At 47.0% G+C, this 13,773-nt stretch overlaps 1 protein-coding gene across 1 annotated transcript; it reads right to left on the minus strand.

The window, feature by feature from the left end:
- Positions 1–2,743: 2,743 nt before the first annotated feature.
- Positions 2,744–13,515, minus strand: LOC131573825 (interleukin-2 receptor subunit beta-like). Its single transcript, XM_058828101.1, has 9 exons — positions 13,434–13,515; positions 12,976–13,106; positions 11,393–11,497; positions 10,105–10,216; positions 9,420–9,568; positions 8,816–8,993; positions 6,913–7,009; positions 4,994–5,078; positions 2,744–3,654 (listed from the first exon to the last, which is right to left on the minus strand). Exons 1-9 carry the CDS (start codon positions 13,513–13,515, stop codon positions 2,827–2,829), a joined length of 1,767 nt encoding a protein of 588 aa, XP_058684084.1. The 3' UTR covers positions 2,744–2,826.
- Between the last annotated feature and the right edge of the window lie 258 nt (positions 13,516–13,773).

Consider the following 13,773-nt stretch of genomic DNA (forward strand, 5'->3'; position numbering starts at 1 on the left):
ACACTGGCTGGATAGCCAAGCCCAAAGAGTTGCAGTGGTTTGAGCTAAATCCAGTTGGCAGCCCGTCACCAGTGGTGTGTCACAAGGCCAGGTCTGTTTAATATCTGTTGATAATCTAGATGAGGGGATGAAGGGCTCCCCTTTAGTCAGTTTGCAGATGACACCAAGCTGGGCAGAAGTGTCAGTCTGCTGCAGGGTAGGAAGGCTCTGCAGAGGAGTCTGGACAGGTTGGATTGATGACCCAAGGCCAGTGGTAAGATGTTCAACAAGGTGCTTGGTCCTGTTGGCAGCAGGGTCGCAACAGCAGGCAGCAGGGTCACAACAGCACCGTGTTGTGCTGCAGACTGGGGAAGAGTGACTGAAAACTGCCCAGCAGGAAAGAACCTGGGGGTGCTGGTTGACAGTGACTGAACGTGAGCCAGGTGTGCCCAGGTGGCCAAGAGGGCAAATAATACCCTGACTTGTATTAGGAACAGTGTGGCCAGGAGGGCCGGGAAAGGGATCATCCCCCTGTGTGCAGCGCTGGTGAGGCCATACCTCAAATCCTGTATTCAGTTTCGGGATGCTCAATACAAGAAGGACATTGAGGTGCTGGAGGGTGCCCAGAGAAGGGCAATAGAGACGGTGAAGGGTCTGGAGAACAAGTCCTGGGAGGAGCAGCTGAGGGAGCTGGGGGTGTTTAGCCTGGAGAAAAGAAGGCTCAGGAGTAACGTTATTACTCTCTACAACTCTCTGGGAGGAAGTTGTGACAAGGTGGAGGTCAATCTCTTCTTCCAGATAACAAGTAGAATAGATCAAGAAGAAATTACTTCAAATTGCACCAGGGGAAGTTCAAGTTGGATATCAGGAAAAGTATATTCACTGAAAGAGTGGCTAATAGGCTCTAATTGGAATAGGCTCCCTGGGGAAGTGGTGGAGTCACCATCTTTGGAAGTGTTCAGAAAACAAGTAGATGTGGCACTTTGCAATATAGTTTAGTGGGCATGGTAGTATTTAGTCAAAATTTGGACTAGATAATCTTGAAGGTCTTTTCCAACCTTAATAGCAAAACTTAAGAAAGTCTACATGGGGACAGTGCAGCTTGGATCCTTGGTCCATGTAAGATAGCAAACTGCCTATCAGAGGCAAGGGAGCCAATGTGTCTTTTCAAAGTCCATCTGGGAAGATTCTCAAAGTACAGGAAACAGCTAGGAAAGCCTTGTGCTTCCTTATCTTATCTTCCTTATCTCCTGTTTTCTCCTGGGTACAATGGAGCAGTCCATGGCTTGAGACAGATGGTGAAGGAACTGATGAGAGGAGAGGAATAGTTCCGAAGCCCTCCCAGCTACAGGTAGGCTCAACTCCTTTGAGCAGCTCTTTTGAGGTGAAATCCAAGCCAGTGGGTGACCCTGCACCTGGGACTCATGATGACATTCAGGATGCCTACTGCAAGGTCAGGTAACAGTGTAGGAGCAGGAATCTCAATGCTTGGACAGACAGAGACAGGAAAGAATTAGTTCTAGTTGACACAGCCGTGACAGAAGCATTAACAAGTTCAGTATCTTTGAGCTTTTTGGTATAAATTCTCTTAGAAGAGTTTTTACAAGATATGAAGAACTCTTAGCACATGGCTGGTATTTTCCCACTGCTGAAAAGTCCAGAAATATGGCAAGAAAATGGACAGATGGTACAAATGGTGAATGCAGGCATCTTCCTTTGCCTTACCACTTTTCTTCTGTGGCTTTTTCTTTATCCAGATCAGGGCATGTAGAGGAAGAATAAAAATGAAGTCTGTGCTATCCCCATTCTTTGCAAGTGGATTGAGGTTTTCTTTTCAGTAAAGGTGCTGATTTGTGGGTTAGTTTTCTGGGCTCATTCACCACATCTTTGCTGCTAATTAGGCAATTGTTTCCCTTGAGCAGTGGAAGGAATGGGCAGCACTGCTGTGATGTTTTCCACTTATACAGGATGTGGGATGAACTATTCTGCAATCAGCTTATCATAGTCAAATAACTGTAGTTTGCCAGCAGGGCAGAAAGGCTTTCGATTTCATGAAAAATATTGTAGCAAGAATGGGAAACTGTGTGAGTTCTTTTTACTGCCACCATCAGAGCTGGAGGAAAGAGAGGGAGGGGATTTCCCCAGTATATTTAACCCAATAATGGGGATTTTGTTTTTTACACTGCACTGCTTAGACAGCTGATGCAACTCTGGCTCTGAGCCGACCTTAGAGACTCTAAGGTCTAGACTCTAAAGTCTAAAGCTGGACTGAATAGTTTAGAATGTAATCTCTGATTAAAACCTAAAGTGGGGACATCATAGAAAAAAAACACCCTTGGTCAATCAGGAGGAGATGTCTTCATCCATTTCATCATCAACCCCAGCACTGACTGGCAGTGCTATTGTCCCCTGTACAAAATCTCATCTCCACATCTTCAGGCATTTCTCCATCCCATTAGGGGGTTTTAGGCCTGTATGAGGCAAACAGATCACATCCCTGCTCAGCCTCAAAGCTGAGTGCTGTTTTACACCAAAATGCAAAGCATGGAAGTGCTGGCACAGTCTCCTACTGGGAGCTGGGAAGGGAAAAATGAGCTGGCAAGGTTTGGAATGCCACTTGAGAAATGTGAGGAGTTTCTGTGCAAGTATTAACAGAAAACCAGATTTGGTTATGAAGGTAAGTACTTGTTGGTCTGTGTTCTCCAGCTTCATTTGTGAGCAGTCCCAATGGGATTGATGCTGAAGTTACATTCATGTCCTGAGGAGAGAAACTGTCCATCCAGCCTTCCCTGCAGAGGTGGCCTTTCCCATCTGTGGGTCTCCTTGTGGGTCTCCTCCATGCAGATCCTAGACAGAGCAATGGCTGTACTGGCCTTGGAGGTCCCTCAGAGAAAGGTAGGCACCAGTGTTTGGGACCTGGCTAGAGAAGGCTGTTTTGCATGGATCCTCATCCTGTCTTTGTCTTAGCAGTGGAGGCTGGGAGAAGGAAGAGGCAGCACTAGGTGCTGGTGTGCAGGGGTCAGTTGGAGGGCCTCCCTTCCCACTCCCCTCCATCACACTGACAGCACCGCTGTCCTGCAGGTCCAGCTGGTCAGGAAAGTCCGTGTCCAGCTGGCACACGGCCTCAGCAGGTTGTGAAACTGCTTTGTCCATCACCTTCTCATCCTGTCCCAGAACAGATGTTGTTGAGGTGCTTTCACTCGACTGGAGAGCCTCCGGAACAGCCATGGCCTGCTGGGCTTCACCTGCTGTCTCTTCCACCAAGGAGCTCTTTTGGAAGCCTGGGGTTGCCTCGATGCAGTGAAAGAAGTTGCTGGGCAACACATTCATGTCCTCTGCCAGTGTGCAGAGGTCTGGGGAGGGGAGAGCCTGGTAACACTCACCAGCCTTGCTGCCACTGCCCTCCTGGGTGAAAGGCTCATAGGTGAAGTAGACCTGACAGGGCTCGATCTCAAAGGAGTTGGAAAGGTGGAAGAAGAAGTAGCCTTGGTTGGTGAAGCAGCTGGATCCAGAGTGCACACTGGTTTCTGTGGGAGGATCAGGAGTCAGGGCTCCCTTGGAAAGTAGAAACTGGGATTCCTGGTCATTCTTCTGCATCACCTCGAGCATGGAGATCTCTGGGGTTGCACTGTTCACAGAGTAGGAAGATGTGGAGAATGGGGAGGAGAGCCATTTCTGGTGGGGAAGAAACATGAGAGAGAGACTGTGACTACCAAAGTACAGCACTAAGAGAAGAACCAAAGATTTCTTCTACTGACTGGCCACAGTAATCTAGTGACCTTCTCTGTCCAAGCAAGGGTTACCAGAGGTGGTCGGGAGGGAAATTCCCATTCATGATGTCTCATCTGCAGGGTTTTCAGAGAGAGAATGTCATTCTGTCATTTTAAAATTAAGAGTGGATCTTGTCAGCCTATGTTTTGAGATTTCTGAAGCAGCGAATTTAAGATGGAGGATTAAAGTGAAACAAAGGGAATAAAAAAGGTAGGAAAAACCCTTACAAGACCACAAGATGAAGCAAAGCATGAAAAACAGTATTGAGGTGCATCTCATGGAGTCTATTACTTGGTGCTGAACAAGCTTCTAATAATCCACATGGCCATATGCAGATTTCTTGTCTAAAGTGCTCTTCCAGGCCCCTTGTGCCTAATTTTCACATTCATCATAACCAACATCCTGCAGTGCATCATTATCCTTAAAAATAAACTGGTTTTGATGACACCCAAATCCATTGCCTTTATGGCTTGTAAAGCAAATTTTTCAAGGTCTTTCTGCACTGATCAAGTGTCTTGAGTGCCTGCTGCACAACCCCGTCCCCCTACCCTGAACTCTTTCCCTGTAGTTTAAGCTTTCTAAAGCCTTTTTACATCTTGGCTTTCCCAAAGCTTAGCTGTTTCTGAACCCTCTGCAGTTTGTTTCCATCCTTCTTATAGCAAGATGCCCCTTGGGATCGCCTCCCACGTCCTGCATCTGATGCTCCCTTTAATGCTGCACAGAATGGTAATTGTCTCCTTGCAGCTGCCCATACTCACGGAGAGCTTAGGGAAAAGGGAATAGTGGAGTGGGAAAAGAAGGGAAACAGACAAAAATGCAAAGAATAGCTAAGTGCTATCCAGTGTGATGGCAATTCACATCAGGAGCAGAGGAGAAGCTCACAGCAGGAAATCTGGGGAAGAGCTGGGCAGGTAGGGAGGCACTGAACTGGGAGGGAAGGGGATCTTGAGAGGCCAAGCTCCCTCCTGCAGGCCCCTTGTTGTCTCTCAGGCTGCCGATCATGGGAGCTGAGTGCTGTGTTTTGTGTGGCTTGCCATTTCTCCATTCCGTAATTAGAGATGCCTCAGCTGAGAGTCAGGTTTTAGAAGGTCAGAAAATAGAATTTAAGCAGAGAACCCAGCAGCTGGTGCTACAAGCACATATATCATGTGTGCACATGTAGGTCTATCTGTCCTGGACATGTGCAGCTGGAGGCTCCTTTCCCTCATTTCTCTCCCCTATGGTTCCATCTGCAGTCCCATACCTGAATGTCACCTCCGTGAACAGAAACAAGTGGGGGAAAAAACTTCTCAGGGTCTGGGATGTGAATCTTCAGGATCTTCTTAAACCTTGAGGAAGGAGAATGAGAAGAACAAATGAAGCAGGGCCTGATCCTGATCACTGTCACTGTGGTGGGGGTGAAAGAGTGCACTGCAATTCACAGCTAAAGCCCAGGCATGGCAGAGAGGTAAAATAAGGTCGAGCCTGAGGGCTGTCCTTTGCCCTTGAGTGGTCTGAGAGGCACTAGCTGAGCCACAAGATGTACAGAGATGAGACAGATAAACCTGGCACTGGAAAACACATTTTCCTCAGCCTTTTCCCTGGGGGAGGACAACCCCTGGTTTTAGTGGTTTCTTCCCTGCCTTGCCTGGTCACCTTAACCTCTCCACCCGCCCCCTTCAGCCCCTGTCCTGGTGACAAGCTGAGCAAGCCTCCCTTGTTTCCAAGCTCCTGCTGCTGTGAGCTGCCCCTTCCTTGTTTTGCTGCCACCACAATGACTCAGGACCATGTGGCCTGAGCAGGGCCATCACTGGGAAAGCTCTGCCACAGCTCTCTGCCCTCCTGGCAGGATGCTGAATGGCATAGCTGGGACACACGGGCCGTGCAAGCCATCTGAGTGAGTATGCCTTGCATTGTCCAGAGGCCTCTCCTTCCCTGGAACCAGTGTGTTGTCATCCTGAGGCAGCATGAAGTGATCTAATCTGCTCCTCAGTTTCTCAGAGTGTTTGTATCATCTTGTCATCCCTTTGATGAAGCTTTGCTGTAGGATGTTCTAAGGAAAAACCCTCCTGACCTCTGGAGGCAATCGGTGTACTCTCTGAAGCATCAGAACTTGCTAGCTCTTGCATATAAACTACCTTACATCATTGCAGATGATATTTTTATTCATGCATGTCTAATCCTCCCTTGCATCTTACCTCAGCATTATTTTGCACTCAATTCCCCTAGGTTAATTATACTTTGTGGAGAAAAGAAACCTTTTTAACTCCCTCTGTGCTGTCCATCTAGCAGTTCCTCAACTTTTTGTTATGACTCAGGGTAAAATAGTGACCAATGACTTTCTCAGTGTCCATCTTCCTTCAGCATGCTTCTCTGTCTTTCCTTACAGAGAAACCATCCAGCTTCTACAAATTCATCCCTGAGAATGTTTGTCCCTGCTCCCTGCCAGGAACATCAGCACCCTGCTTCTTTATCTCTGACCTGAGATGAGAAAACCTGTTACTGCTTCTAACCATGCCAAGCTGAGAGGTCACTGCTCATATTGTTGTGTTGAGTAACCTTGTGAGACACTTTCAGTCTTTAATAAAAGCAGTGTCTGGTAAAAACACTGGCAAAGAGGTCCTGAAGCATCATATAGGTTTTTTCAGTGTGTGAGGACTGCGCAGACCAGAAAGAACAAGAATTGTACTCCTCACTCAAGAGTTTTGCCTGCAGGCCCAATGTCACCTCACCTTGCCTGAGCTCTTGCTGGAATGTTTAAATGAGAAGGTAGTGGTAACCAGGCTTCTTTGGTCCTCGCTTCAGGGAGAGTTCTCAACCCAATGACCTGCTTTTGGAGAGGCAATTTTGATGCATCCCTGCCAGGAAACACCACTCTAACCCCTGGGCAACAGATGTGCTGAGACAGCTGCTTTAAATATAGCCAGGCCATAGCACCAGGGCATGGCACTAGGTCACAGGAGCATGCACAATACGACAGTGCTGGTGAAACCACATCATCTTGGGTAGTGTTATTTCTCCACAGGCAAATATCAGTCTCAGAAGGTTGGGCTATAAACCATAAACTGCTTGACTTAAAGCCATCTCTATCCTGAGTAACACCAGGTGAAAAATAATCTGAGTTTTGAGAATACACACAAGATATAGCAGAGGAACAGAGATGCAAACTTAATTCTCAATTACCATTTCAGGGTCCGTAAGTTAATGAGGAAGGCAGTCCCAATGATCACGAAGACAAAAGTGCTCACTATCAGAACTGGCAGGACTGGCTGGGATGTTCCTGCAAGATGAGAATGAAGAAATGGCTGTTAAAATCTAACCAGGACTCTGGGATTCTGTAGGTAGAAGCTGCAGCCCTTTCATGGCTGTTCAAAGTGATCAAAGTGGGCCTTTGTTATAATTTCATATAACATTATAATATTATCTTGAATTATCTGTATTATAATTATCGAGAATTATAATATACAGGTCAGAGTATATGGGAGTTCTGCTCACATCTGTGCAGGATGCCTTTGAGCTGATATGGGTTTCAGAGTCTAAGCATTTCTTAACAGATAATTAGTGCTGAACAGCTTGAGCTCCCTGGTCATAACAGCACCACAGCTAGGGGTTGCCACAGATGAGGTAGCACAGGCTGCTGGTTGAAGTGTCCACAATCCTGTCTGTTTCATTGCCAAGGAAAGCAGGGACTCCTAAAACCAGCTAAAGTGGGGTTGGAGGCTTGAAACAGCACTAATTGTCAGTGGGGGAGAGGAACTTGTGTTTCACAGGTCTGTGAGAAGGCAAGAGAAGGTTAGGGATCAAGGAATTGGCTTCTTTCTTTGGAGAGGTGTAGGGAAGCATTAGGAGGCTAGGAAGGTTACAGCTTTACAGCATATTTAGTACTTGGATTGTAGGGTTAGGACAAAGAGACTGGGCTCCCACATTGCTGGGGCCGCTAGCACTCCTCAGGCTTGTTTGGCATCATCTCAAATATTCCTTAATCTCTCTCTTTCACACATATCTCCCCAGTGCACCTTCTCTTGGTCTTGCTATTCTGGTGCCTGTTTCCTCTGCCTGCCCCTCATCTCCTCCCATCCCTCGTGTCCCTTGGTCTGGTCATGCAGAGAATCTCTCGAGCAGTTAGGAGAGAACAGAGAAAAATAAAAGACGGAGGAGACATTTTTAGCACATTCTTTCTTTCCCTGTCCTTGAGATGCTACTCATATCACTTTGTTTCCTCTGCCTCTGGTACCCTGGTTATCTTTGGGTCTTGGTTGCTATGACAACTGGTTGCGGCTGTATCCTATTCACTGACATCACACACTGTCAAAATTTGATCACCACAGCAACACAGTGCCCTTTCTAAACATAGCTCCTCTGTTTATACCAACACCAGGAACAACAGGGAGGGGTTGACCAGAGGCAGGATGGGGGCAACATGAGAAAGAATAACCTCTACTTGCCCATTTTTTGGAAAAAGAATGACAGGGGCCACAGCCACCGACGCACTGAAGGGCACTATCTTCCAAGGCTGGAAGTTCCTACAGTGACTGATGCAAATCTCAGCAGACCTTTTTCAAAAGGTTTTTATCATGCATTGAAGTCAGTAATTCTCTACCAGTTTCCATGAGACTTTGCTTCCCAGGCTTGGGTGTTCTTCAGCTCAGCTGGGCTGAGAGCTGTTTCACTGCATTTCACTGATCAATACCTCCCCACTCAACTGGGCCATTTTAGGAAGCTGGGAGAATAACCCCAGGTAACATTAGGATCTGGGAAAATGCCAATCCTGGCCACTGCTTCTGCTGGTTAGACATCTGGCCTTACTGCTCTGGGGAAGCAGTCCCTGATTTATACCTCGTGGATTTTGCCTGGTTTCTGGAAGTTAGAGAGGCTTTGCTGGGGCCAGGGGGTCTTTACCCTTAAGCTGTGATGCTGAGGTATCTCACCTAACTGATCAGGAGGGAGAGTGTTCAACCTTTCTATTACTCTTAGGTGAACACAGTTCTCCCTACACATCTTCCTTCAGCTTCTCACTCTTTTGGCCATTCTACCTTGTTTGTCCTGAGTCCCTGTTTCCCCCTCCACGTCAGACTACCTGACTTACCCTTACGGTCAGCGTGTGTCCTCCACAGGACTGGCTTGCTCCAGTCACTCCACACGCCTTTGTAGTTGCTTCTGGCACTTGGCCTTGCACGGACAGCTGCCTCATATTTCGAGTTGGGTGAGAGTCTCTCAAAATTTGTCCACATCTGGTCCTGTTCAATGGGCAAGTTTACAGCCTCCTGGGAGTAGGGCAAATTTATAACATCATTAACACCCTGGTTTACAGCCTCACAAACCCATCTTCTCCAAGGCCCTCAGAGAAGACCTCTCTCAAGTTGTTACACTTTGTGCATGGCTTGTTCACCCTGAAGGAAAATTCTTCTTTGGCTTTGCTTTTCTCATCCCTTTCAGGTCTGTCCTGGAACTGTCTTAATTTTTTTGTGACAGCACTAAGTAAAATAGGATCCCCATCTGCCTCCTTGTCATCACCAAACACTGGAAGCAGGTGACACAGATAAAGGAGTGGGGCTGTCATCCTCTCTCCAGCTTCACCAAAACTGGTCACATCCTGAGAGGAGGCCCAGGATCACATCTTGGGAGACTTAAACAAGACCAGGATTCATCCAGGATTGGTAGCATGTCCTGGTTTCCCCCTCTGTACTCACCTCCCAGGACTGACTCACGTGTCGGTACCGCACTTGGTACTCCCGCATCCCATCCAAATAGTGAGAGGAAATAGTCAGGCTCCATGTTAGGTTGGAGGTGTTTTCAGTTATGTTAACCAGCTGAAGGTTTTCTGGAGGCCTCAGCTTTACTGGAAAGAGAGAAGAAGCTGGGCTGATATCCCCATACTCTGTCCATAACAGGACTGCACATCAAGCCCCTCAGCAGCAGGACATCTCCTTGAGACAGGTAAACTCCTACAGCCAGCAAAACAATGTCCCAAGCATATGTTTTTCTTCTGGATTAGTGAGCTGAATCCTTTCAGCAAAGACTGAAACATGCCAAAGCTGTCTTAAAGAAGTGTGGAAGCAGATAACTGGAGGGGGGCAGAGGAAGAGCAGCAAGACTTTCCATCCTTCTTGCAGCACACATTTTTCTTGGGGACAGCTGAGCTACCATTACCTGTTTGAAGCCAGATATGGGAGAGGACAGGACGTGGCTGGCATGACACTGCATGACAGAGGAGCAAGTGGCAGGAGTCAACATTGTGCTCATTGTAGCAGGGGACAAGCAAAAGACAAAGGCCTAAAATCAGCTGTGGGTGTTGCATAGGAGGGGATGAGGAAGGAAAAATAGCTATCCTCACATGGGGAAACTCCAGGCACCAGAAGGCAGATGAGTACTCACTATTTGCAAATGGATTGAAGTTTTTTATTTGTGCAGGTATTTTGGTTTTATTCTCTGCAGTGTGGCAATTTACAGACAAATTAAGACGGTCTGAAATGGTGAAGCACTGATTCTGCAAGAAAAGTTAACCATTAGTATCAATGAAAGCTCATGAATAAGCATTCAAATTTCTAAGCATTGCCTATACTTAAGATGATTAGGCATACTTGACAATAAATATGGAAGGTATTTGTGGAAGAAGGGCATAAATCTCAGTGGCGAGTGAGGAACCAAAAATTTATATTTCAAGTGGTTGGATTTTCCTTTTGTTATTGGCAAGAAGGGCACAAAACATTGTGATATATTTGTTTCTTGGGATTCCAGTCTGTGCTGACTAAGCAAGAAAGGAAGTTGCTCTTTATGAGTGACATTTATAGAGAAATTTTATTTTTACCAGAACATTTTATGTTCCCTGGTAAGACTGAAACTGCATTACTATTAAACATGACACTTGAAACGCAGTGATACTGAAGGGCCACATACATCACACAGTACTGAATAAGCAACAGAGAAATTAGCTTGATTAGAAAGGAAAGATTTTGGAGCTATATACCAACCCTGCAATTTGTCTTTGCACATGATATGCAAATGTATGAAAGTCTGTCATTTGAACTGGTTGTGACTTTACCAATAAAAATATTAGCTCAAATTTGGGTGGGTGTTTTCTGAAAACATGGGGATGGCAGTGACTCTGCATGTGACTGAAGGAAGTACCTAATGTATCTAAAATAAGACTGATTTAAATAAAGAATAATAGTTAGAAGATTTGCATCACCATTAGCTCCAGTGATGTGTTGCTGTTGCATCTTGTATTAGACACATCTAACCACACTTCACAGTAGCTAATGATCCGAAAAATGATATTGATATTTTCCAGGAAAATGAGATCAAGAAGTGGCCTCAGAGCTGGTGGTGATGCCCAACCCTCCTCAGAGGAAGGGATTAGGGCCAAACAGGTGATTGAGACATGGGACACTTCATGTGATCTGTCTGTCCTGCAGCTCTTCTGCATGTGGCTGGACAGCATGGTCCAGCTCACAATGAAGCCAATCCCTCCTGCAGGGGAACCCACAGGAGGCATGTATATCAACAGCACACAACGCCAAACCAAATCCCAGGTCTGGAGTCAGGGATTAGGTTTGGGCTTTTTGTACTACCCCTGGGTGTTACACTGCTTATACACCCAAAATGCATACATAAATCCTTTCCACTTTGTCATTAGCCAGGACATCCCAGATGAATTACTCACATTAGCATTTTGGTTGAAGGTTTTGATGCATCTCCTCAGTCCTGTCATATGCTCTGTCTTGAATAATTTGCAGTACTTCTTGCATTTTTCAGGTGAGGGATTTAACTCCAGGAAGCTGGGAAGTTACAGTTTTGTAGTTAGTCAAATATTATGTAACATTAAAGGGCTTTCAAAGCATTTTACATCCTACTGTATTTGCTGAACAAGTTACAGCATTGATTTAATCCTACTTTCTCTTCCCATTGTATCACTCGGACAAATTTTATGTGCTGGCACATAAGTCAACAGACCCCAGTTATTTCAGGGCAAAGATAACAGCAGATTTCCAGTTTCAATGATTTCACAAAACCCTCTTCCTATGTTCTCCGCTTCCTGTTGATGTCAGAGGGCATACAGAGCCCAAACTTACCTACAGCAACTTGGCCCTGGGAGACAAGTGCCTGTTTCAGCTCCTCTAGGATTTACAGGTCTTCTTCCAGACACTGGCAGTCCTGTAGGATCTCAGACACTCAAGGGACATGTACCCTCTGAGCCAGGTCACATCTCAGTCAGCCAGGACAGTACATCACAAGTGGCAGCACTACCCCGTGCACAGCCTCTCTCCTGCTCTGACAAGTGTGGCTGGAGAGCCCCAGCTGAGCTATGGCATGGCGTGTGGAAGCATGGAGAACATCTGTGGGGTCGCAGCTGGGGCAGTGTCTGACTGAGGTGCCCGCTCCAGCTCTAAGGTCAGATCAGGCCTGGGACTCGCTGACAGTGGGGAGGGTTTTCTTACTAGAGCCCCAGTCAAAGGATGGCACAGTTCCACATCCAGCCCCAATTCCAGCCACAGTCTCTGATTCACACCCATGGAGCAACATGAATGTTTTAGCTTTCTAGGTCCATGCACCCGCCCCAAGATATATTTGTCAATCCAACCCAATTGGAGGTGTCTCTATGACTGTGACAAGTAACCCAGCCAAGAACAGAATCACACTGATCCTCTCCTTATGACAGGCACCCAGATCAGTCCTGGGGTGGGCAGGTAAGCCTCTTGGCTGCAGATGTCCTCTTAGGAGATGACAGAGACTCAGCCAGCCCCCATTTCAGTACAGGCCAAACACCTCCCCTCTGCTGGGAGGCACATGGGAGAGCAAAACATCATGAACTGGAACAGATGAAAGAGCCAGGGGAGAGAAGGGGGACAGTACTTTTCTGTTTGTTGTTACTCAGCGTGCAACATCTCAGCTCATCCTGTCAATTGCCAAATGGCTTCTGTATAACTTAAATTCCACCCTTCTCCAGCCTCATCTCTATACATCCTCATTTTCCACTGAAAATGCCTTTCAGTCTGCCAAGGAAGAGGGAATTTTTGAAAAGTGAAGGTCAGATGGAGCCACAGAGCTGGAAGACAGGTTGTGCTTGACAGTTTGGGACTGTCAGACAGCAAACACTGAACAGTGGCTACCAGCATCTCAGCCCACATGGAGATGGAGACAGAGTTCAAGACAGAACACCTCAGCTCTGTGACTCCACTACACCTAGCCTGGGAAGGGGAAGCCTACATTTCTGTGGCATTGTTTTTCCTCAGTCTCTCCAGCCACCCACCTGTCACAAAAGCCTTTCTTTGATAAAATCTCCAGCTGGCATGGTGCTTCAGTCAGGTCCCTGCCTGGGTCCCAGTCGCAGAAGAGAGCCGCCCGTGAGTCATACCAACAAGTGAGGCTGGAGGCACCTGCCAGCAGAGAAGAGATGGACAGCAATGTGGCTTAATTAGCAACGATGCTTGGCATTAATCATCACCCCGGACAATGCTGCCCCATCCCAAACTACTGAGTGACTCCTCTGCTGGACAACCCCAAGTAAGAAAGGCAGCTCTGCTCATTTCTCTGAATCCTTGGAGGCTGAGGTGCTCATCAGAGACCTTTAATTCTGCAAACTCTTCTGGCTGTATGTTACAACACAAACACTGCACAGCAGCACACCGTAGCGCACACACTGCCCTGGCTGACTCCCCTCCCTGCTCACCCAGCTGGCACAGGTGAAAAGAGTAGCTTCTTACCTTGTGCCGAGTCTGATGCCCACGAGGGAGGCATGAGGCTGAACAGGCAGAGGTGAGACAGGAGTAGCAATGAGGGCTTCATCAGTACTGGTGACACACTGATAGAGAGAAGACACCCCCACAACACAGCTCAGCAATGGGACTTAGGAAGATGTCGAGAAGTCATTTCACAGGAAGCATCCACCGTCCTAGGATGCAGCGCCAGTCTTCTTGGTTCAGGAACTCATATCCCTTTCACTCCGGAGCCTGCACTTTTCCCTCAGCACCTCACTTGCCTTGGGTGCTTTGCCCAGCAGTGATGCTGTTCACAGGGCAGCACAGAGGCTGTTTGCAGGAATCA

Source organism: Poecile atricapillus, chromosome Z (genome assembly GCF_030490865.1).
Source record: "Poecile atricapillus isolate bPoeAtr1 chromosome Z, bPoeAtr1.hap1, whole genome shotgun sequence".
Taxonomy (NCBI): Eukaryota; Metazoa; Chordata; class Aves; order Passeriformes; family Paridae; genus Poecile; species Poecile atricapillus.